The 24,075-nt window shown below is 41.3% G+C and overlaps 2 protein-coding genes across 2 annotated transcripts in view; both read left to right on the top strand.

Annotated features, from left to right (window-relative positions):
* The window catches only part of RORB (RAR related orphan receptor B), a 207,928-nt gene that overhangs the window by 71,859 nt on the left and 111,994 nt on the right, over positions 1–24,075 (top strand). The window lies entirely within an intron of this gene.
* The window catches only part of LOC140911727 (uncharacterized), a 35,881-nt gene continuing 19,361 nt past the window's right edge, over positions 7,556–24,075 (top strand). The window contains exons 1-2 of the mRNA XM_073345343.1: positions 7,556–7,668; positions 8,953–9,795. Coding sequence (XP_073201444.1) covers positions 8,985–9,795 — 811 coding nt within the window. The 5' untranslated portion in view covers positions 7,556–7,668; positions 8,953–8,984. The remainder of the gene's footprint in view (positions 7,669–8,952; positions 9,796–24,075) is intronic.

Here is a 24,075-nt window from a genome sequence, read left to right as displayed (position 1 = left end):
CAAAAATGTTTGCCTGGTGGCTGAAATGTTTCAGTTTTCAGTTGCCAAAAACAAACTTTTTTTTAAAAAAATTCAGTTTTTAAATTTCCTTTTTTTTAATAAAACCCTCAAAAAATTAGAAAACTTTTGATGAAAATAAAAAAAATAGTTTTCATCTACACTTTTGGTAGTGGGAAAAATCCATTTCTCAACTAGCTCTATAAAATGCTTAAAGCTAAACACATGGGTAAACCTTTGTTGGGTTGGGGCCTAGATTGTGAACCCTTTCCCTGTCTTGTTGAGCAGTTACTTATACAAGTCATGCCATTGAAGTCAGTGGGACTCTTTGCATGAGAAAGTGTTTGCCAACGAAAGCAAGGAGTTGACAATCTGGATCTAACAGTAATAATAGACCACAAAATTTTAAAATATATTTTAATCCAGCTCTTAATCTTAATTCTTTATTTTGTTTATTTATTGAATTGATAGTCATTTATCTAGCTGATACATCCACAGACTTATTGGTCTGTGCTTTTATTTTAAAGGATATCAGAGATCAGGTAGCCAAGAATAGCCAACAGCAGCGCTTACGCATGTCATTTGAACTAATGAATTTCTCCATTAATCTTTATATTTTAGAGGCAGCTTTGGCACTTTTATTTATTTCATGTAGGGACTGAAACGCAGAGCTCCTGTGAGCCTGATCTGACAATATTCAACACAAAGGCAGAACTCCTGTTGTTAGACCACTGGACGTAATGATCACAGCAAGTCGGATTGAAATTTTATTGGTGTGCTTCTGTGTGACTGTGTGTGACAACGCTGACACTAAATCAGAATCAGTTAGCAAGGGCTCATTAATGAGTTCTGCTGCTTTTCAAGGTAGAAAGGACAAAGCATTCTGCAATCTCCATGCTGCAGATTAGTTGCTATCTCAGTGTTAACAGAGCAATAGTTTAGGGAACAACTGCAGGATTTTCTCCCTAGATTAATGTTAAAGAATGCTTTGCTAATGAATCCCTAAATAAATGTGTTGTTTGTGTTATTGGAGAAGGGGGTGCCAGGAGAGAAAAATGCAAGAAAATGTCCTCAAGTGCTCTTGAAGTGATTTATAAAACCATTCTGAAGCTTAGAGAGCAGTGGAAGCTGCATCTGTGGATGACAACATGGCTGAACAGAGATTCAAAGCTGCCAGGGGAAATGCATTCTATTGTCTACTCAGCATATCACTAAAGCTAAGGACTGTGCCTGTCATGCATCTCTGCTGGGTATCACATTCCAGGAACACATGGGAAGTAACACACTATGTGCTCAATCCTGCAGGGTGCTGAGTAATCTGGCCCTGATCCAGCAAAGCACTTAAGCATACGCTTAACAGTAAGAATGTGTGTAGTGCCATTCAAGCCTCTGGGGCTATGCTAGAGTGTTCACCACCACTGAGCTCTATCAAAGTAGTAGTTAAACAAATAGGCCACTAGACAACAACCAGAGGGAGATGAGAAGGATGCAAGTTCTAGATTACAGGATTGTTGTGAGTCATAGCCTGCCCTTAGCTTTTCTTATTTACTGTTCATCCAGTAGACTCATTAATACGCTCTAGGTTTTGGAAAAGAAATGCCCCCCCCGCCCCCCCGCACCAAAACATCACAAACACAATTTCCTGTTGCAATTAGAGAATAACAACACTAATAACTTTCCCTTAAGATCTACAAACCGGCCCAATTATTTTACAAGGTGTTTGTGTTCCCTTCAAACACTATAGGAATATTATTACAGAAGACAATACAGTTGTTAATATTATTACCACACTTTAATACTACACTGAATTTTAAAAAGTAGTTACATTTCTGGTAGATACTACATCTCTCTGTATTATGTGTTCGGTGTTGTATTTAAAACATAACACCCATTAAGCCCAGGTAGTGTGGCAGAGGAAATTGCATTATTAAAATACAGAAAAGACAGGAGCCAGACCTGGTGCTGGTGCTGGGGGAATAGATGGGGACACAGAATCTTGTGGAGCGATTGAGACTGTTGTGGGGACGGGAGAAGAAAACTGAGACTGAGTTGGGGTGAGAGGGTGTAAATGTTCTCAGGTACCCAGGACTGAGAGTAATTTTATTACCCCCTTGTCCCCAGTGAGAGGGAGAATTGCTTGTGCTTAACTGGGTATCAGCTTCCTGACACCTTCAGTCTGTCAGCCACCCAAACAATCTTCTCTAGCCTGTGCCAGCCCTCCCTTTTTGCCTTGCAGGTTAACGATAGGTGTACCCCATACCGCAAGCCCCTTTGAAATATTCCCCTTTAGTCTGCAGCTCCTTATCCACTGAACACTCACAAGAATACCAGGTCTGTTGTCCCCCCTGGGAGCAATGTACCAGCTTGAACGATTCAACCCAGGACCATCTCCTTGTATAATACCATGGCACTGAGATACATTTATAGTGAAAACAACAATGTATTTATTGTGAAAGGTTCATGGTTCAGGAGATAATGTGAAAGGATAATAGAAACAAAGAGGTTACATATAAAACAAAATCATACAATAATTTCTAGAAATTAAATTTCACTTAAGCTAACCTTCTGTCTTTTTCAGTGTTTCCGACCAGGGCAGGTTGTGATCCCATTTTCATGAATGTAATCATACTGTTTAGTTACTTCCTAGATGCAGGATAAAGGGATGTCTCTTTGCCTTCCCCTTATATACCCCAAAGTTCATTGTCAGTATCTGAGTCAGGGATAACTCCCTGTAGCTTATTCTCTGGCGTGCTGCCTCCCTGTTGATTTCACATCTCCTCCCCCACCCCGGGGACTTTGTATGAAAATGACTCTCCAGTGTGTTAATTTACAATGCTTAATTTACATGTCAAAGGGACAGGTGAATAAACATCTGTTGTGTGACAGAAAACCACTCTGCCTTGATACAGACTCTAGGAGCATATTTTCAGCACACATACATAACTCCTTACAGAGTACCTGTATGTACATTTCACAGTGATACTAAAGGGAGACCTTGGCTTTCATTTAAGACCTTGCTTTGGTGAACCAGAATGTACAGGATCAGGATATTCTTGTAACGCCCTTGCCAGCTGGCATTTAGGTGTTCTTAGGGTCACAGGGAGGAGACTGGGACTGGGAGTCTGTCCACCAGATTGCAGTCCCCTCCAGAGCCTGGAACAGAACCCAAAGATTCTATAATCTCACCATTCCCCTGCTGTCAGCAAATATCTGTGAAACCCACCGACAAAGTATTTCATTCCATCTAAAAAAGAAAATGAGTACTAGTGGCACCTTAGAGACTAACCAATTTATTTGAGCATAAGCTTTCGTGAGCATCCGATGAAGTGAGCTGTAGCTCACAAAAGCTTATGCTGAAATAAATTGGTTAGTCTCTAAGGTGCCACTAGTACTCCTTTTCTTTTTGCGAATACAGATTAATACGGCTGCTACTCTGAAATATTCCATCTAGTGCTGGTCTACATAAAGGATAACAACTACAGCTGTGTGGAGAACAACCATTCCATTTCCTATAGGATTTGGTTCAAAATTTGATAGAATTACAGTTCGAAATGTTTGGTTTGCATTCCAAATTCTCTAAGAAACAGAATCCAGGAAAAAAAATGAAAAATTAAAAGTTTGTTTTGATCATTTCAAAACAATATTCTGCCTGATGGACTGAAGTGGGAGTTGGGAGCCTGGACGCCCTGGCTCAGCACACTCAGCACACTGGCTGAACTGGGAGTCTCAGAGCTTGGGAACCAATGCACTGCGGTTTCCAGGCTCCCAACTTCCTGATAGTCTGCCCGACAGGCTGCCAAAGAACAGGGTGAGCAAGCTGGAAGGAAACCAGGCAGGGCCCCTGCCTCATTCAGAGCACAGAATGGACCTGCTCTGGGGATGAATCAGGGTTGAGCAGTGAATGGCATTGTTGCCTGCAGGACTTCTAGTTCATTTGCTGTAGAATTTGGTGGCTGTGTAGTGAATGAGGCAGGGCATTGCAGTTAGATAAAGGATGTCTCATGGTTTAGGCAGTTTAATGCTGTGCTGGAGAATTGGATTCTGTGTCTGCCTCAGCCAGAGAGCTCTTATGTGATGCTAGTCAAGCCACATAAACCAAATTTTTTACACATAGTCACTAACTGTGTGTTCCTCCTTTTCTTGGTACCTGATTTGAGACTCTAGGGTCTGATTTGCAGAAATGCTGAGCACTCACAGCTGCAGTTGAAGTCAATGGGAGCTGGGCTTTGAGAACATAACAATACAATGCTAAGTATTCTGAAAAATCAGGTCCTAGTTATTTCAGATTGGATACCCAGAATTAATTGATACTTTTACCTTAATTTCTCTGTGCTTCAGTTCCACATATGTGAAATGGGGATTATAATACTCCCCGCACCCAAATCTCACTGGGACTTTGTGAAAATAAATTCATGAATGTTTGAAATTAACAAAAACGGAGCAGAGTTTCAATAGTGTGCAGTAAATAAGGCCTAGGGCTGCACATTGAACAATAAGGAGAAACAAAATACTGAATAACTGCTCATTAATTGAGCACCATCCATTCTGTGCACTGACTCAAGCTCAGTCCTGTGCAAACTTAGTATCTGACCATGTAATTAAAGATTGTCTCCTAGAGCATAACCATAAGAAGTATAAATTAAGGTTATACAGGCATCCTTAATTCTGGCATTTCCTAATTTTTGAGTGCTTGATTTTCCAACCACAATAATTCTCTTTTAATATGATGGGAGAGGATTGTGTGTAATGTACATACTAGATATAAACATGTGGAAAAGCATGTGCAGCATTCCGTCAGACTATAATGGGCCAGACGTGGTCCAAATGTCATTCAATCATGCACAGCTTGCAAAACCTAGTTTTTTGTTTCTATCAATAAATCAGATAATATTCTATATTTTCATGTGATTTTTTCATTGCATTCATGTCTGATGAATGTAGCAGAGAGGAAGTATGGTGTGAGTCTAGGATCCAGGAACTTCTGAGCCCTAATCCTAACTCTGCCATTAAATTGGTGTATGCAAATCACCACATCAGACTCTGATCTCAGTTACAGTGGTGTCAATCTGGAATAATTCAATCAAAGCCAATGGAGTTACACTAGAAGTGACTGCAACTGTTCAGAATCTGGCCCTTTAAATGCAATATCAGACCTAAGTTTTTTATCGTTTTTTATTACTCTAGTTTGAATATGGTGTGTTCATTGTCCTCTCTTACATAAGGCTTATGTAATTCTTTGTAAACTTGAGCCTTTATTTATACATGAACTTTCCCATTGCATTCAACTGGTGATACAAAAAACATGTTTTTTCCATTGAAAAAGAATTTCAATGATATAATATTACATTAGATAGACTCAGTATTAGTAAGGAGATTCTTCTAGGATGCTAAATGGAATAATGTAATAGAAGCAGTTTGATCTTTGATCATAACGTTCTATCATCATATTCCATATTCTTTTAGAATCTGATACAGTACATTTTATTTTGATTTAGGGTTTACCTTGGTGCTGTCCTTAGACTTTGTGGCAAATTATGCGAAAGGCTTTTGTTCTTTATAATACTTTGTTTATATATAAAGTAGTGCCTTTCACACAAAGAGGGCAGAGCACTTTACAAACACAAATAAAACTTGAGAATGCTTTTGAAACGCTTCCTTATTGTGACCATTCCCCTTTGGAAGTCAATTACCTTTGACATTAATCCGGACTCCAAAATGGAGCTTTAAATTGCTAACTTCACTATTAAATATATTGGGGTCCTAAGCTGTTTATTTAACTTATTTGAGCTATTCCTCAGTGGAAGAAATACTGCATTTTAAACTGTATTTTTGGTAAGATCAATAAATGCTTTGATATGAAAATACTGTGGACTAGGTGGTGGCATTACAATTTACCAGGCAATAGATTTGTTTTATCATGGCTAACATTTAAAATGTGCTACTAATAATATTTTTACTTTTATAGTTCCTTCCATCTAAGGATCTCAAAACATAAAGGGACAAATCCTGCCTCCCCAATGTCAGTGCCAATCTGTGCCTATAAACTTTGGTGGGTTGTTCTACTTTGAAGGGAGATGGGGAGGATGTGGGGAACCTACACAAGAGGGCAGCACACAGTTGGGTACAAAGAGGTGTGTTTTGTGGAATTTCCACTACCATAGTATGAAGGAATGCTTTGGGGATGGGCTAGGGGTGTGCACAGGTGATCTGCAAGTTCCCCCAATCGACCAGTAAAGTAGGGAGGGATCACAGCTAACATAGAAGCTACTGCAGCATTAAGGCCCGAGTACAGCCATGGAGCAATTTTGTGGTGTTCCAGGGTTTGGAATACAGGATTCAATTCCCCCGTGCAACATCTGTGCTTAACCCTTTGGGTCAGTCTTGATCAGGGAGGAGTTTGGGCTCCAGTTAACTGAGCTACACAACATCCTTTTAGTAAGGAATAAACTATATATTTAAACGATATGTAAACTAGTTACATAGAAGTACTAGTACACTCTCAGAAGTATCCATCAGATGTATTTTTCAGAATATCTGCGTACCCACTTCTTCAGCTAACATCAGTGAGAGCTACAGGGGCTCTGCAAGTCAGGGCTTCAATTTCTCATAATGGATACACCCCAAATTACTGGACACTTTTGAAAATGTTGGCCTCTATGGTTGTGAGTTGTTGGAAGAGCAAAGAACAAACCCAGGGAGTATTCCAGACCTTGTTGCATAACCATTAGATTGCCCATCTCCCCTAAGAAAGGAGGTGGTTAGCTAAAATGCCTTATCAATATAACTCAGACACGTTGCATTATCCCAGCATCATTGGGCTCAGATTGCAAAGACTTGCTAGAGCTACAACAAATGGCACAGCCATCAGTAGGAACCTTCCTTGCAGACTTTGTGGTGGGAGTGACGCAATTAGTTGGGCAGAGCCGAATGTGATGATAATGCAGTGACAGGTTTGCCCCATTTGCCTACCAGTGCAGGAATTGCTGAACCCACCCATTTTGTAAGCATTGAGTGAAGCTGTTTTTGCGGGAGTTATTAAAATTTATCTCCAGTAAAAGGCTAATTATACAAATGCTAAGAAATAATCAAGCTAACATTCATGATTCACTCTATCTTTTAAATTACATAGAGGTGCTAAGAAGGTTGATTAGTTGGATGGGTTTTTTTGGTTTTATTTTTTTATTCTCCAGTATAAGTACAACACAAAGAAATGACACTTTTAACCTGAGTCGTAACTAGGCATTTTAGCGACCATGGCAAGCAAGCAAGAAAACCTCTGTGCTAAATGGAAAGCTGAAATCGGGGAGGGGGGGGGGGCGGGGGACACAAAAAGTTCGCAAAAAGAAAAGGAGTACTTGTGGCACCTTAGAGACTAACAAATTTATTTGAGCATAAGCTTTCGTGAGCGACAGCTCCCTTCATGGGATGCTGTCATAAATATAAAGGGAAGGGTAAACCCCTTTGAAATCCCTCCTGGCCAGGGGAAAGCTCCTCTCACCTGTAAAGGGTTAAGAAGCTAAAGGTAACCTCGCTGGCACCTGACCAAAATGACCAATGAGGAGACAAGATACTTTCAAAAGCTGGGAGGAGGGAGAGAAACAAAGGGTTTGTGTGTCTGTCTGTAGTCGTCTTGGCCAGGGACAGAACAGGAATGGAGCCTTAGAACTTTTAGTAAGTAATCTAGCTAGGTATGTGTTAGATTATGATTTCTTTAAATGGCTGAGAAAAGAATTGTGCTGAATAGAATAACTATTTCTGTCTGTGTATCTTTTTTGTAACTTAAGGTTTTGCCTAGAGGGGTTCTCTATGTTTTTGAATCTAATTACCCTGTAAGATATCTACCATCCTGATTTTACAGGGGGGATTTCTTTATTTCTATTTACTTCTATTTTTTATTAAAAGTCTTCTTGTAAAACACTGAATGCTTTTTCATTGTTCTCAGATCCAAGGGTTTGGGTCTGTGGTCACCTATGCAAATTGGTGAGGCTTTTTATCCAACATTTCCCAGGAAAGGGGGAGTGCAAGTGTTGGGAGGATTGTTCATTGTTCTTAAGATCCAAGGGTCTGGGTCTGTAGTCACCTAGGCGAATTGGTGAGGCTTTTTACCAAACCTTGTCCAGGAAGTAGGGTGCAAGGTTTTGGGAAGTATTTTGGGGGGAAGGACGCGTCCAAACAGCTCTTCCCCAGTAACCAGTATTAGTTTGGTGGTGGTAGCGGCCATTCCAAGGATAACGGGGGTAATATTTTGTACCTTGGGGAAGTTTTGACCTAAGCTGGTAAAGATAAGCTTAGGAGGTTTTTCATGCAGGTCCCCACATCTGTACCCTAGAGTTCAGAGTGGGGGAGGAACCTTGACATGGTGGCGCAGCGGTGGGATTAACCTGAAATCATTTTGAGATCCAGTTGAGATTTTTTGAACTAGAAATACAGATTTTAAAAAGGAATTTTTAGGAAGTCCAGAAGGCAGCTTTGAAACTGAAAGCAGCTTGGTTTCTCTCTGCTTTGTGGCCAAGCAGAGACAAAAGGGGATTATCTTGTGAATTGCAGGTTTCATTTGCCTGGAGGCAGGGTACTTAACTCCTGCAGGGAAATTCACAGTCTTCCAACCCAGAGGTTTGTTTTTTTTTTTCTTTTCTTCCTAAAAGTAAATAGGGGGTGTGTGCTCTACCCATTTGCCTGGAGACAAAAGTGGCAGGGTTTTTTTTAGGATTTTGATTTTTTTTTTTTGTTTTACAAGGAGCACAGGTTTGAAAAGAAATTTTTTTTTTTCTTCGTTGGGCTGGGTAAGCAGGTTTCCAAGTAGTTGGAGGTTTTTTGCTTTAATTTGGGCCCAGAGCAGAGACAAGGGAATTGTCTTTTTCTGTAGGCTGACAATCACTATCAGAGAATAGGTATTCTATTCCAGCACAGCAAAATTTTACAGCCAAGTTTTGTTTGTTTATTTCTAAACCTCAGGTGTAAAGTTAGTTAAAAACAGAGAGGTTAGAATGACCAAATCCTCAGCTCGACTACAGCTGGAATTAGCCAAATTTCAGGCTGAGGAAAAACAAAGGGAACATGAAAGACAGATAGAACTCATGCGGCTGGAGAAGGAGGTACAGGAGGCTGCACACAAGAGGGAAATGGAGGCAAGGAAGCATGTGGAGGAGGAGAAGGAAAAAGAGAGGAAGCATGTGGAGGAGGAGAAGGAAAAAGAGAGGAAGCATGTGGAGGAGATGGAGAGGATAAAGGCCCAGCAGAATATACCAACAAACCCTAGCAATCCTTCTCCAGGTACCACTTCCCATCCCAGAAAGTTCCCCACCTACAAGGCAGGTGATGATACTGAGGCCTTCTTAGAAAACTTCGAAAGGGCCTGCCTTGGGTACAGCATCTCTACTGACCAATACATGGTAGAGCTGAGGCCGCAGCTCAGTGGACCCTTAGCTGAGGTGGCAGCTGAAATGCCTAAAGAACACATGAACAAGTATGAACTGTTTAAATCCAAGGCGAGAGTCAGAATGGGGATAACACCCGAGCAGTCTCGTCGGAGGTTCAGAGCCCTAAGGTGGAAACCAGACATGTCATTTACCCGACATGCCTACCACATTGTGAAACATTGGGATGCCTGGATATCAGGAGCAAGTGTTGAATCTCCAGTAAATTTGCCCTTCCTAATGCAAATGGAACAATTCTTAGAGGGTGTTCCTGAGGAAATAGAAAGATACATCCTAGATGGGAAACCCAAAACTGTAATCGAGGCAGGAGAGATTGGAGCCAGATGGGTGGAGGTGGCAGAGAAGAAGAAAACTGGTCGCAGTTGGAGCGGAGACCAGAAGGGACCACCCCAGACCACACCCTATTACCGGGGGCCGCCCAAAGCCCCACCTACCTCCCAAAGAACCCTCCAGACCCCTTATCGTCCCACCACCCCGTTCTCCAGCAACCCTCCTCGTCCCAGTGACCCGTCAGCTGGACGATGTTTTAAGTGTAACGAGCTGGGGCATGTAAAGGCCAACTGCCCCAAGAACCCCAACAGATTACAGTTCATTGCACCGGAATCACACCAGAGGTCCACAGGCCCAGATACCTCCCAGATACCCTTGGAGCGGAGGGAAACTGTGAGTGTGGGCGGGAAGAAGGTCACCGCGTGGAGGGACACCGGAGCACAAGTGTCAGCTATCCATGCTTCCTTAGTGGACCCCAATTTAATCAACCCAGAGATCCAAGTGACGATTCAACCCTTCAAGTCCAACTCTTTCAATTTGCCTACAGCCAAGTTGCCTGTCCAGTACAAGGGCTGGTCAGGAATGTGGACTTTTGCAGTCTATGATGATTATCCCATCCCCATGCTGTTGGGGGAAGACTTGGCCAATCATGTGAAGCAGGCCAAGAGGGTGGGAATGGTCACCCGCAACCAGGCTAAACAAGCCGTGAGGCCTAGCTCTGTTCCGGAAACTTCTATCAGGACCCAGTCAGAGGTGATGGACCTGGACCCCAGGCCAATGTCTGCAACAGCAGTAGTGGATCCAGTCCCAGAGACCCAGACGGAACTAGTCCCAGAACCGGAACCAGCCGAACAACCAACACCAGACCCCGTGTCAGCACTGAATCCAGTACTTGCAACCTCAACACCAGAGGGCCCCACCGAACCTGAACTGGCAGCAGCCGATAACCCTACACAAGAGGCTCAGCCGGAGCCTGAATCCCAACATAGTGCACCAGCGGAGAGCGGTTCACAGTCAACAGAAACAGCTCCATCCCCTATATCGCTTCCAGAGGGACCAAGCCTAGGTCCACAATCCCATGAGGAACTGATGTCTCCAGCATCAAGGGAACAGTTCCAGACCGAACAGGAAGCAGATGAAAGCCTCCAGAGAGCTTGGACGGCGGCACGGAGCAACCCACCGCCTCTCAGCTCTTCTAATCGATCCAGGTTTGTTGTAGAAAGAGGACTTTTATACAAGGAAACTCTTTCTGGGGGACACCAGGAAGACTGGCATCCTCAGAGACAGTTGGTAGTTCCAACTAAATACCGGGCCAAGCTCTTGAGCTTAGCCCATGATCACCCTAGTGGCCATGCTGGGGTGAACAGGACCAAAGACCGTTTGGGGGGGTCATTCCACTGGGAGGGAATGGGCAAGGATGTTTCTACCTATGTCCAGTCTTGTGAGGTGTGCCAAAGAGTGGGAAAACCCCAAGACCAGGTCAAAGCTCCTCTCCAGCCACTCCCCATCATTGAAGTTCCATTTCAGCGAGTAGCTGTGGATATTCTGGGTCCTTTTCCGAAAAAGACACCCAGAGGAAAGCAGTACATACTGACTTTCATGGATTTTGCCACCCGATGGCCGGAAGCAGTAGCTCTAAGCAACACCAGGGCTAAAAGTGTGTGCCAGGCACTAGCAGACATTTTTGCCAGGGTAGGTTGGCCCTCCGACATCCTCACAGATGCAGGGACTAATTTCCTGGCAGGAACTATGAAAAACCTTTGGGAAGCTCATGGGGTAAATCACTTGGTTGCCACTCCTTACCATCATCAAACAAATGGCATGGTGGAGAAGTTTAATGGAACTTTGGGGGCCATGATACGTAAATTCGTAAATGAGCACTCCAATGATTGGGACCTAGTATTGCAGCAGTTGCTCTTTGCCTACAGAGCTGTACCACATCCCAGTTTAGGGTTTTCCCCATTTGAACTTGTATATGGCCGTGAGGTTAAGGGGCCATTGCAGTTGGTGAAGCAGCAATGGGAGGGATTTACACCTTCTCCAGGAACTAACATTCTGGACTTTGTAACCAACCTACAAAACACCCTCCGAACCTCTTTAGCCCTTGCTAGAGAAAACTTACAGGATGCTCAAAAAGAGCAAAAAGCCTGGTATGATAAACATGCCAGAGAGCGTTCCTTCAAAGTAGGAGACCAGGTCATGGTCTTAAAGGCGCTCCAGGCCCATAAAATGGAAGCATCGTGGGAAGGGCCATTCGTGGTCCAGGAGCGCCTGGGAGCTGTTAATTATCTCATAGCATTCCCCACCTCCAACCGAAAGCCTAAGGTGTACCATATTAATTCTCTAAAGCCCTTTTATTCCAGAGAATTAAAGGTTTGTCAGTTTACAGCCCAGGGAGGAGACGACGCTGAGTGGCCTGAAGGTGTTTACTACGAAGGGAAATGTGCTGGTGGTGTGGAAGAGGTGAACCTCTCCATGACCCTTGGGCGTATGCAGCGACAGCAGATCCAGGAGCTGTGCACTAGCTACGCGCCAACGTTCTCAGCCACCCCAGGACTGACTGAACGGGCATACCACTCCATTGACACAGGTAATGCTCACCCAATTAGGGTCCACCCTTACCGGGTGTCTCCTCAAGCTAAAACTGCTATAGAACGGGAGATCCAGGATATGTTACAGATGGGTGTAATCCGCCCCTCTGAAAGTGCATGGGCATCTCCAGTGGTTCTAGTTCCCAAACCAGATGGGGAAATACGTTTTTGCGTGGACTACCGTAAGCTAAATGCTGTAACTCGCCCAGACAACTATCCCATGCCACGCACAGATGAACTATTAGAGAAACTGGGAAGGGCCCAGTTCATCTCTACCTTGGACTTAACCAAGGGGTACTGGCAGGTACCGCTAGATGAATCTGCCAAGGAAAGGTCAGCCTTCATCACACATCTCGGGCTGTATGAATTTAATGTACTCCCTTTCGGGCTGCGAAATGCACCCGCCACTTTCCAAAGACTTGTAGATGGTCTCCTAGCGGGATTAGGAGAATATGCAGTCGCCTACCTTGACGATGTGGCCATATTTTCGGATTCCTGGGCAGACCACCTGGAACATCTACAAAAAGTCCTTGAGCGCATAAGGGAGGCAGGACTAACTGTTAAGGCTAAGAAGTGTCAAATAGGCCTAAACAGAGTGACTTACCTTGGACACCAGGTGGGTCAAGGAACTATCAGCCCCCTACAGGCCAAAGTGGATGCTATCCAAAAGTGGCCTGTCCCAAAGTCAAAGAAACAGGTTCAATCCTTCTTAGGCTTGGCCGGTTATTACAGACGATTTGTACCGCACTACAGCCAAATCGCTGCCCCACTGACAGACCTAACCAAAAAGAAACAGCCAAATGCTGTTCAGTGGACCGGAAGGTGTCAGAAGGCCTTTAACAAGCTTAAAGCGACACTCATGTCTGACCCTGTACTAAGGGCCCCAGACTTTGACAAACCGTTCCTAGTAACCACAGATGCATCCGAGCGTGGTGTGGGAGCAGTTTTAATGCAGAAAGGACCTGATCAAGAATTCCACCCTGTAGTGTTTCTCAGCAAAAAACTGTCTGAGAGGGAAAGCAACTGGTCAGTCACTGAAAAAGAATGTTATGCCATTGTCTACGCTCTGGAAAAGCTACGCCCATATGTTTGGGGACGGCGTTTCCACCTGCAAACCGACCATGCTGCACTAAAGTGGCTTCACACCGTCAAAGAAACTAACAGAAAACTTCTTCGGTGGAGTTTAGCTCTCCAAGATTTTGATTTCGACATCCAACACATCTCAGGAGCTTCTAACAAAGTGGCTGATGCACTCTCCCGTGAAAGTTTCCCAGAATCAACTGGTTAAAATCGTCCTTGAGATGTGGAAAATATTGTTAGTCTTTATGTACTTGGTAGTATATTTAGAGATGCATGTGTCTTATTAACTCTGTTTTCCTAGAGCTCCAGGAAGAAATCCCAGCCAGTGTTTCACCCTAGCTGAGATTTGGGGGGCGTGTCATAAATATAAAGGGAAGGGTAAACCCCTTTGAAATCCCTCCTGGCCAGGGGAAAGCTCCTCTCACCTGTAAAGGGTTAAGAAGCTAAAGGTAACCTCGCTGGCACCTGACCAAAATGACCAATGAGGAGACAAGATACTTTCAAAAGCTGGGAGGAGGGAGAGAAACAAAGGGTTTGTGTGTCTGTCTGTAGTCGTCTTGGCCAGGGACAGAACAGGAATGGAACCTTAGAACTTTTAGTAAGTAATCTAGCTAGGTATGTGTTAGATTATGATTTCTTTAAATGGCTGAGAAAAGAATTGTGCTGAATAGAATAACTATTTCTGTCTGTGTATCTTTTTTGTAACTTAAGGTTTTGCCTAGAGGGGTTCTCTATGTTTTTGAATCTAATTACCCTGTAAGATATCTACCATCCTGATTTTACAGGGGGGATTTCTTTATTTCTATTTACTTCTATTTTTTATTAAAAGTCTTCTTGTAAAACACTGAATGCTTTTTCATTGTTCTCAGATCCAAGGGTTTGGGTCTGTGGTCACCTATGCAAATTGGTGAGGCTTTTTATCCAACATTTCCCAGGAAAGGGGGAGTGCAAGTGTTGGGAGGATTGTTCATTGTTCTTAAGATCCAAGGGTCTGGGTCTGTAGTCACCTAGGCGAATTGGTGAGGCTTTTTACCAAACCTTGTCCAGGAAGTAGGGTGCAAGGTTTTGGGAAGTATTTTGGGGGGAAGGACGCGTCCAAACAGCTCTTCCCCAGTAACCAGTATTAGTTTGGTGGTGGTAGCGGCCATTCCAAGGATAACGGGGGTAATATTTTGTACCTTGGGGAAGTTTTGACCTAAGCTGGTAAAGATAAGCTTAGGAGGTTTTTCATGCAGGTCCCCACATCTGTACCCTAGAGTTCAGAGTGGGGGAGGAACCTTGACAGATGCACTCAGTGAAAAATACAGTGTGGAGATTTATATACATAGAGAACATGAAACAATGGGTATTACCATACACACTGTAACAAAAGAGTGATCACTTAAGGTGAGCTGTTACCAGCAGGAGAGCGGGGGGGGGGGAGTAAACCTTTTGTAGTGATTTTGTAAATCTCCCCACTGTATTTTCCACTGAATGCATCCGATGAAGTGAACTGTAGCTCACGAAAGCTTATGCTCAAATAAATTTATTAGTCTCTAAGGTGCCATGAGTACTCCTTTTCTTTTTGCGAATACAGACTAACATGGCTGCTACTCTGAAACATGATCCTCTGTGTGTGTGTGTGTGTCCCTGCAAACCTCCCCATTTTTCCACCCTGCGGCTTTGTACCCTGGGCAGCTGCCTCTCTTGCCCTGCCTTGATTATGGCCCTGCATAACCTCTTTAGTTTAACTTGCAAGGTTACTGAATAGTTCTTGAATCTTTTTATTAAAATAGGGAAAGCATGAACTTTCTTATGCAGTCAACACTATAAGGTTTGTACAAATGAATGCTGCATGACTCAGTGGTTTTTCTGATCAACATAGGTGTGAATCTTTTCACTGCAAGAGAAAGTATACCAAAGCAGGGTTTTAAAGGGATGCTCTCCTAGACTTATTTTCAGGGTTTATATTTGAATTTTTATTTTCTGTTTTTAATTTCTCTAGGAAGCTTGAATACTCTTTATCATGTATTTCTCTACCTTTTTGTCCTTTTTGGAGAAACACAAAGCAACATGGCTTTTTGTTTGTTTAGACCTTTGCCCACAGAGTTGTCATTGATTATGTATATGATTATGTCAGCACTGTTATGTGGTTGGGTTTGTATTAATTAATTTGATTTGACTGGCTGGGCTTCCAGTATCAGAATAACAAGATTGTGGAGTCACACATGACTGTAGATTTATTTTCATATTTCTCATATTTCTTGGCAGTGACATGTTAGATTAGTAAGGTACATAAATAGGACTAGATGGTGCATATGAAATCTGCCCTGTGTAAGAGCAACACATACCTCTGCCACCCCAGGGCACTGCAGCTTGAGAGAGGTGCAATTTCTTCCCTTCCCTCACCTCCTCCTGCTCCCACTCATTCCAATGGCTTATATGATCTGTGTAGGGTGACCAGATGTTGCAATTTCATAGGGACAGTCCTGATATTTGATGCTTTGTCTTATATAGAGGCCTATTATCCCCCACCTCCTGTCCTGATTTTTCACACTTGCTGTCTGGTCACCCTAGATCTGCTGCTTGTTTACACCAATAACACATTACTCCTCCCCACCTGCACACTGTCTCAGCTGCACCAGCCAGAGCATTGGTAGGAGAAGAAAGCTGAGCCAAGACTTCCCCCTTCCTCTACCCCTCTGTTCCTACTTGCTCAGTTCATGAGGGGAACTAGGATGTCTTACTCCACATTAGTCCTCTGCATGGCCACATAGATCAGGCTATGATTTGGCCCTGTAAATCCAGAGAACCTTCTTCACTACTAGATCTATATTACTTGACTGTATCATGTTAATGATTCAGAGATATTCTGCTATGAAATAAATGTGAAGAATGCTAATGTCATAAAGGGCTATTTGAAAAAGGCCATTCTTTTCTCTTGCAAATGCTAGAATTGAGATGTCTGCCTACCTACTTAACTTGGACTACAGTTTTGGAAGTGTAAGGTCCTTCTAGAAATGTACCCCAATTAGTTAAAATATGTTTGTGTCAGATGATTGTTTTGTGGAGAGGTACGTCATCCTCATTCTGACTTGATTTTGAAATAGCATCTCATTTTCATCTCACATCAGCACTTTACCAGTTAACCCAGTGATTTTACTAGCATGGCTCCTAATTTACGTCCGTGTGACATCAGAATCAGGCCTACTTGTCGGATTTTTATTTTTTCCATTCACTTACTCTGAAGGTGCATGCAAATCAGGTAACTGCATATGCAAAATGATGGTTTTGCAGGCAAACAGCACACACAATGAGCAAATTTCCATATACAGGCACAATTAGTTTACATGCAAATTAGATGTGCAGTTGCATATGTATTTTTACATCTGCATAATTTGTACATTTGGGCAATTTGAGGAAGATTTTTCAAGGTGCAAAGGGGAGTTAAGCACCCAACTCCCATTAAAATCAATGAAAATTGGACACCTAACTGCTTTCTGTACCTTTTAAACTCTCCCCCATTCTGTCTATGAATATGAGTAGAAGGTCAGGACTTGATGACGTTTTAGATGTGAGAAGTTTCTTTATTTCCTGTTTTATTCATTATGTTCCCCTATCCCAGTCTGTTACCTAACTAGTTACAAAGAATAACAATGTAGATCTGTGAATGCTACTGGTTGTATTCTGCTATTTCCTTTTTAACATTTAGACTGATAGACTTTAATGCCAGAAGAGACCATCAGGATCATCTAATCTGATCTCCTGCACATTACAGGCCACAGAACCTCACCCACCCAGTCCTGTAGTAGACCCATAGCTTCTGTCTGAGCTACTGATGTCCTTAAATCATGATTTAAAGACTTCAGGTTACAGAGAATGCACCATTTACTCTAGTTTAAACCAGCAAGTGACCTGTGCCCTCATCCCCAGGATTTAATTGTGAGATTATTGGTAGCATTTCTGTGCAAGCATAAGATACTATTATTTTTTGTCCTTATTTCATAAGCAAGCATAAGCATGGGCTAACTTTGAGAAATACAATTAAGAGAGCTCCAAAAAGTACTTGTAATGTTGAAATGCCTATAGATAGGAATTGAGAGGTATAGCAGAAAAAGCACTGTTCCATCTTTCACGGCTGGGACCAGTGTTCAAGTGTGGATAGATTTCCTAAGAAATAAAATGAACCGATCACAGCTGGATGCCTAGCAAATTGGAGTCCACTGTAAACCACCACACATGACTGAGCAGTTAACTGAAGCCCAGGACTGTAATGAACTATTCCTTACCCTGAAAAGGGAGGATCTTCCAATTCAGAGATCATGAGAAAAAGAAGAGGGCTTGGATTTCCATTACTGTTACTAATATTCATAGGCAAAAGTATACAAAATAAAACAGATTGTCACTATATTAAAATGGCATCATTTTACTCACAAAGCTGCCCCTCATGTGTACCCAGTTGTCATATCTTCTCTTTTTAGCGAAGATCATTTCTGCACTGTTTTTTACTCCTGCTAGTCAGGCAGAACTAACATAGCTAAGAGAGAGTGACTTAGATTCAGTAGAATTGTTTACAAAGTTCTAACCATGTTCAACCATCTTTGATGGGCATTGATTAAAAAGTGGAAATCATGTCACATATGTTGTCAAGCCACTTATGTTTGCATTTGTCTTCTGGAAAACTCTACCTCAAGTCAGGAGCCCATTATCACTACCAGGACAGACCAAAGCAAGTCATTTCAGAGCAAAGTCAAGAGACTAAAAGGACTGAGCCCAGGCCAGGTAGTGAAAGTGGGGTTTTACTCTGTAAATTAACTATATAAATATGACACCTGCTTGCTCAGTAGAACTATGCGTTATGTCACTTACATCTGTAAAAGGCAATGGAGTGCCATAGATCTAACTGGAGTGCCATAGATCTAGCAAAATGATCTCTGGTTGAGTTTGCAAGGCTAACAGTGAGAAAAACCCCTTTTTTACTTATAGACCGAACACATTTGACATGGAATTCCTTGAGCAAGACTGTAACCATGAAGCCTCACCATGCTATTTTTAGAAAGGCACTTCTCAGAGTACAACTGCACTTCAGTGAAGTTTGTATGTTGACACTGGCAAGAGCAGCCAATATTGTTAAAACCATTTGCCCAGAAAGGATTAGGGTTGACCTATATATATATTGGTATCATTGGATTACCCCTTAGTAAGGGGGAGAATACATAATAGTATTTATAAATTACTTCATATTACAGTATATCAACAGTATGGAATAATAACACTTCACTCATGTACTGATTTACATATTCAAAGTTTTGCACAATCTTAACAAATTAAGCCAATTAGTTAATACACACAGACTAATTTAACTAATTAAAGTTTACATCTATAGTGAAAGATGCTACTTACTGGACCCCATTTAAAAACAATGGCATAAGAAAATATTCTGGAGGTACTTTATAGAGTTGGGCAAATTTAAATTGTTAATTTACTATTAGTATTATTACTGCTTTGTTACACCTATCAGACCACAAGAACTGAAGAGCCAGGAAGAAGGTGATCATTTACAGTATGAAAGAAACAAAGTCCTATTTTGTTTTTATCAGATTTTAGCCCTCTTACTCAGAGCAGAAGTAGGGACTTTTCGGTTTTCAAATAAGATCTCACCGACACAGAGAACAATATATATTTAAGATGTGAATTTATATTTAAGATGTGAATTTGAAGACAATATTCACATCTTCTGAGGCTGGAATGATTGTTTGCACTGGATGAAAAGGTGAGAAGAGAAAATCATTCAGAAGACAGGAGTAACATTTTCCTCATAGATGAGTAACTGATCTCAGTGAGAGTTATGTATATGTCAGAAGAACAGACTACTGCAGACAGATCAGCCACGCAGAACAGAGAATTTTGCCAATGAGTAGGAAGGGTAAAGCTGGGGTTTCTCTTTCTCCCCACTCTTTCCCAATCCGTCCCAGCCTATTGGCTTTCATGGCTTTTATTTGGAAAGTAGCCCCTGCTCTCTGCCTCATCCCCATGGCCAGATCTGCCACACACAGCCAAGAAGGGGAATAATGGAGAAACTTTAATCCCCTGCACATCTTAGTAAAGACAAGGGACTGTTTAGCCCTTGGTTTGCATTATTAGCATAAGGAAGCTCTCTTGAGAGCTTTGAGTCCATGGCTGATATTTTTAATGTACCCTTTGGCAGCTCAACAAAAGATGTACTTTTGTGTTCATTTTTTGTTATGCACACAACATATGTTCAATATGCTGTTTTATATTATTATTATTCCCCTCTCCCCTGCAGTACACAACATGAACACACACATATACAGATTGTGTTAAATAAATTCTCTACTACCCCTCAGTGCATTGCACTATCCAGTACTGAGGTACTAAGACATGGTTGGAATGTATCGTTGATCTTTGGTCCTCTGTCTGTTGCTTGTATAGTACAGTTTTGAGAATGCTTCAGCAGGGCTTTGAGAATGCAAATGTGAAAGCACACTGCACATATTTTGCAAGCATTAAATTGTTGGGGGGTTCTCCTCTTATCTAAAAGTCAGCAAGAGAAAATGAAAAAGGAAATAAAAAATTGTCCGGGATCAACTGGTTCATTGAATTTTCTGAGGTCTTAGATTTCTATTGGGTGCTATTTCTATGAGGTGTATACCTCTGAGGATAGACATAAACATATTCCTTCAGAAAGTCCTCCAAGTGACTAGCTATTTGCATCTATTCTATTGAGTGGGGCTTATAACCTCGTGGGTGAAATACTGGGAAAAACAATAGTGTTAAACACCAACTGAAGAAACAGTACATAATGTTGAGTTGGACTGCAATCATGGAAAAGTGTACGTAATATTAAAGTATACACATTAATAAGCACTAGTATTATGCTTTAATAGAGATTACTTGATCAACATAGTTCCACAAGCTTACCTAAACCTGTCAAAATACAAAGCTACTCTAGCGCATATTTCATAATAGTTGTCACTCACACACATTTGCAGTATTTCTCTCCCTAAGGTTCTGAGGCTTTGGAGGAATTTTAAAAATACTTCCACTTGTTCAGCCATACAGACTGCTCAGCTCTTTCTGACACCTTCTTGACTTCAGTACAGTTTCTCCAGATATACACTGGGGTAAATGAGAGCAGATATTTACCTGTTTGGCTTCCACAATTAAATGTCCACACTTCGTGGATGATGTATTCACTCTGTTGTCAGCATTAGGGAGAAGCGTTTTTTCTTCTTTACACATTTTTAAAACTCTCTGCTTCTTTATTTAATAATAGTATAAAATGGAGATGGACCTGAAATGGAACCTGGAATCTGAACCTCTTTGTATCTCAAGGAAGTTTGGATTTGAATTGCTGGATATTAACCCTTCCTTACGGTTTTTACTTTTTTCAGGTCAAATCCAAAACCAAAGAGGCCTACAGTATTTTCCATTTCTAATTTGGATAGAGCTGAAACCTAATTCAAACAGCAATTTTTAAAAGATTTTAGCCCCAAGTGGCAAAAATCTTATGAGACCAGCACATCTTGTGAAATTTCTGCTACTCACAGTGAAATTGTGCAAGATTAGCTTCCCTCACAAGAACAGTCCAGAAGATTGTAATGCTGTCGAATTCAAATATAAACCTTAGCCCTGATTCATCTTCAAACCTGAACTCTAGGTTAACCTGATTTGAATCTGGATCTTAACACTGCCTCCACAGTCTATATCTAAAACTACATTCTCAATTTCTTCTGTCTTCCAAGTACTGCACTGAAATGTGGTTTCTCTAGCTTCTTGGGTATGTCTTTGTAATATGGAGTTTTTTAAATTAATTTGTTACTCCGTATGACCAGGTGTATTCTTTAGTAAAGTTGGAAATTTTAAGTGTCTCAAAATAATTTCCACAAAGGTACATCATAAAAACCATTTGAACTAAAGTGTGTACGATTTATATGTAGAGTATAGTAAATTAAAAGGAATAAATCTGAGATGATATTTGAACCTTTTCTTAAGGTATCTTATCCTATACTTTTCATTGTAAAGAAGGCCTAGGGTAGTTGTATCTAATTTCCATGCTGGTCCCATATTGGCCTCTTAATGATCAGTGAACTCTCAAATGCTGTAGGTATTATTTTTATACAAGATATTGGTAACGTATTTGTGTGAGGTTTGCAGAGCATAATTTTGTTAGTTCTCTCTCTATATTTTTTTCATATTATCTAACTGAGTTTGGCATTTTTTATTCCTCATTCTTTTATCATCCTTTAAAATTGGCAGAAGCCTCATATTGTTCATCCCCACAAGTATATTTCTATGCGTAAGTTTTGTCTGAGAAAGGAATCAATGACCAAATTTGATGCAAGGATCAGACAAAACTGGCTGGTGGTTTGATTATGTGTAGACATAATTGTGAACTAGCTTTGCTTAAACTAATAATATTCTCCCTCCCTTAATCCCGGTTCCAGTTCTTGTTTGTCACGGAACTAGACCCTCTACCGAATAAGTACACATTACATGATACACTTTGTGTAAGATTTGTTGCAATTGTAGAACAGTGGTAGCAACAATGATAGAAATGGTCATTTTCAATCAGACAGCATCACACTGAACAAGGACTGAGTAAAATTCAATAAGGACCTCATGATCTGACCCAGAGGATGGTTTCAGTGAAGTATGTAGTAAGGTTTAATTCAAATGTTTTTACTGTTACTGGGGGAGGAAGGATAGTTCCAGGGACTTTGAAGACTCAAGTTCAGTTCCTTGCTCTGCTACAGACTCCCTGGATGACCTCGGGCAAGCCACTTAGTCTCTCTGTGCTGTAATACTCCAGCTGTGAAATGGGGATGATAGCACTTCCCTACATCACAGGGGTGCTGTAAGTATAAATACAGTGAAGGTTGGGTGGTGCTCAGACACTAGAATGATGGGGGAAATATAAGTACCCCCCATAGATAGATAGATACTTTATACATCATCCATCCTTTACATTTCTTTTATTCTCTTCTTCAATTAGCTTTTAACTGTGCTTAATAATGGCTATCTCCTCATGCTACCTTTACTCACATTGAGTAGCACCTTACTCTACAAAGGGTCCCACTAGCTTCAGTGGGCAACTCATGGGTGAACACTGGTATCAGAATCTAGCCCTTAGGGAAAATAAGTAATGTTCGCCACATATCTTTGTGCATTAAAGAAAAACAATTGTAATAAACCAGATGGCACTGTCATAGGACAATCAACTGGACTAATGCTATCACTGAAGAAAAAGATGTTACAAACTATAATCACCATTCTGTTTTTATTATGGCTATCCTTCCATTGATTACATATAATATTTTCTCTGATGTTCACTCTTGTGTTTACTGTTAAAGTATAGTTTTCTATACCAGTAACACCAGTTACCAGTACTGTCTTAAATGAGAGTATCTCTGTTAATTCACCCATGAAAAATCAAATTTCCATGACAGTCCAGTGCAGGACAGTTTAAGTCCACTAGTATTGAGGATGGATAACTCTTTGAAAACTGCATCTCATTCTGTCACACTGTCACCAGGATCATTTCTCTTTGCTCCATTGCTATGGCTGGAAGAGACATCACATCACTGAAACTCTCATGCAGCGATCCTCTTCACATCCTTTCTTGCCACTGCTCTATGTGGGGCCTAGGTTCTCTTCTTTGTTTTTAAAAAATAGTCAATTAGTTGAAAAGTAGCTGTATGTTTGCACACTATGGCTGAGCTGGGAAATGGGGATACCTGTTGTTATTAATGGGAATGGGGTGTCCAAATCCACTAGACAGCTTTGAAAATTTCTATAGCCCTATCTTTGCTTCTGGATCATATGATCAATGTTTAGCCTGTGCCTATAACCATGTGTCATATTAATTTCTTTGTTCATTATTTGTCTGCCACATTGTTCTGGCTGTCCAGTCCAGGACTGATTCCCTAGCCATATCTTACCTGGGCATAATTTAGGCCAGCTAAGTAACTGTTTAATGGAAATCAGGAATAAACAATATTTGAATGAAATTGTAGGCTCCAAACAGTCTAACCAACATGTGTGAGCTGAAAATACTATGTATATTTGCTTTTATTGCTTCTATTCCTTTTGGGAGTGCAGTAATCACAAATTACAGTGTAATATGCCTGACTGGTATCTACAGCAGGATTTTGCACTTAGGGTTGCAACTTTTTGTGACATGAGACTTGACTCTTGGTCCAGAGTAAGGCACATCATAAGAGGGCTTTTTAGACTTTCCAAGTCACTCCTCATTCAAAATCCCAAAGCATCACTTGTCTTCTATTTGTACATACCAAAACTTTGCAGTACTCACCCACAATTGGGACTTTTTGTATTTTCCATTCAGTGTAGTTTCCCATATACAAATTTCAGAAGCAGTTAAATAAACTAGCCTGTATCTAATTGACTCAGGTAATTTAGATTGAATGATAGTTGAATTCATTATTAAATGAGGAGTATTGCTCATGTTATGTCTGCCAGAGATGATAAATTACATATGGATGAGTGTTAAGGCATTCATTTGGTTGTGGAGCCAGAAAACCCTAGAGAGTGTCACAGACCTACATTAATGGCTCAGAGCACTGAACTTTGTTCTGAATCTCTGAGGTAGCTGAAAAAGTATACAATCACATGTGTGCTAACCACTCCCTGCTAACAATGCATTTGGGGAATAAGCACATCGATTATGTAGCACTCAT

This window comes from Lepidochelys kempii, chromosome 5, assembly GCF_965140265.1.
Source record: "Lepidochelys kempii isolate rLepKem1 chromosome 5, rLepKem1.hap2, whole genome shotgun sequence".
NCBI lineage: Eukaryota > Metazoa > Chordata > Testudines > Cheloniidae > Lepidochelys > Lepidochelys kempii.
The sequence above is the reverse complement of the archived record's forward strand: the minus strand, read 5'-3'. Positions and strand labels throughout refer to the sequence as shown.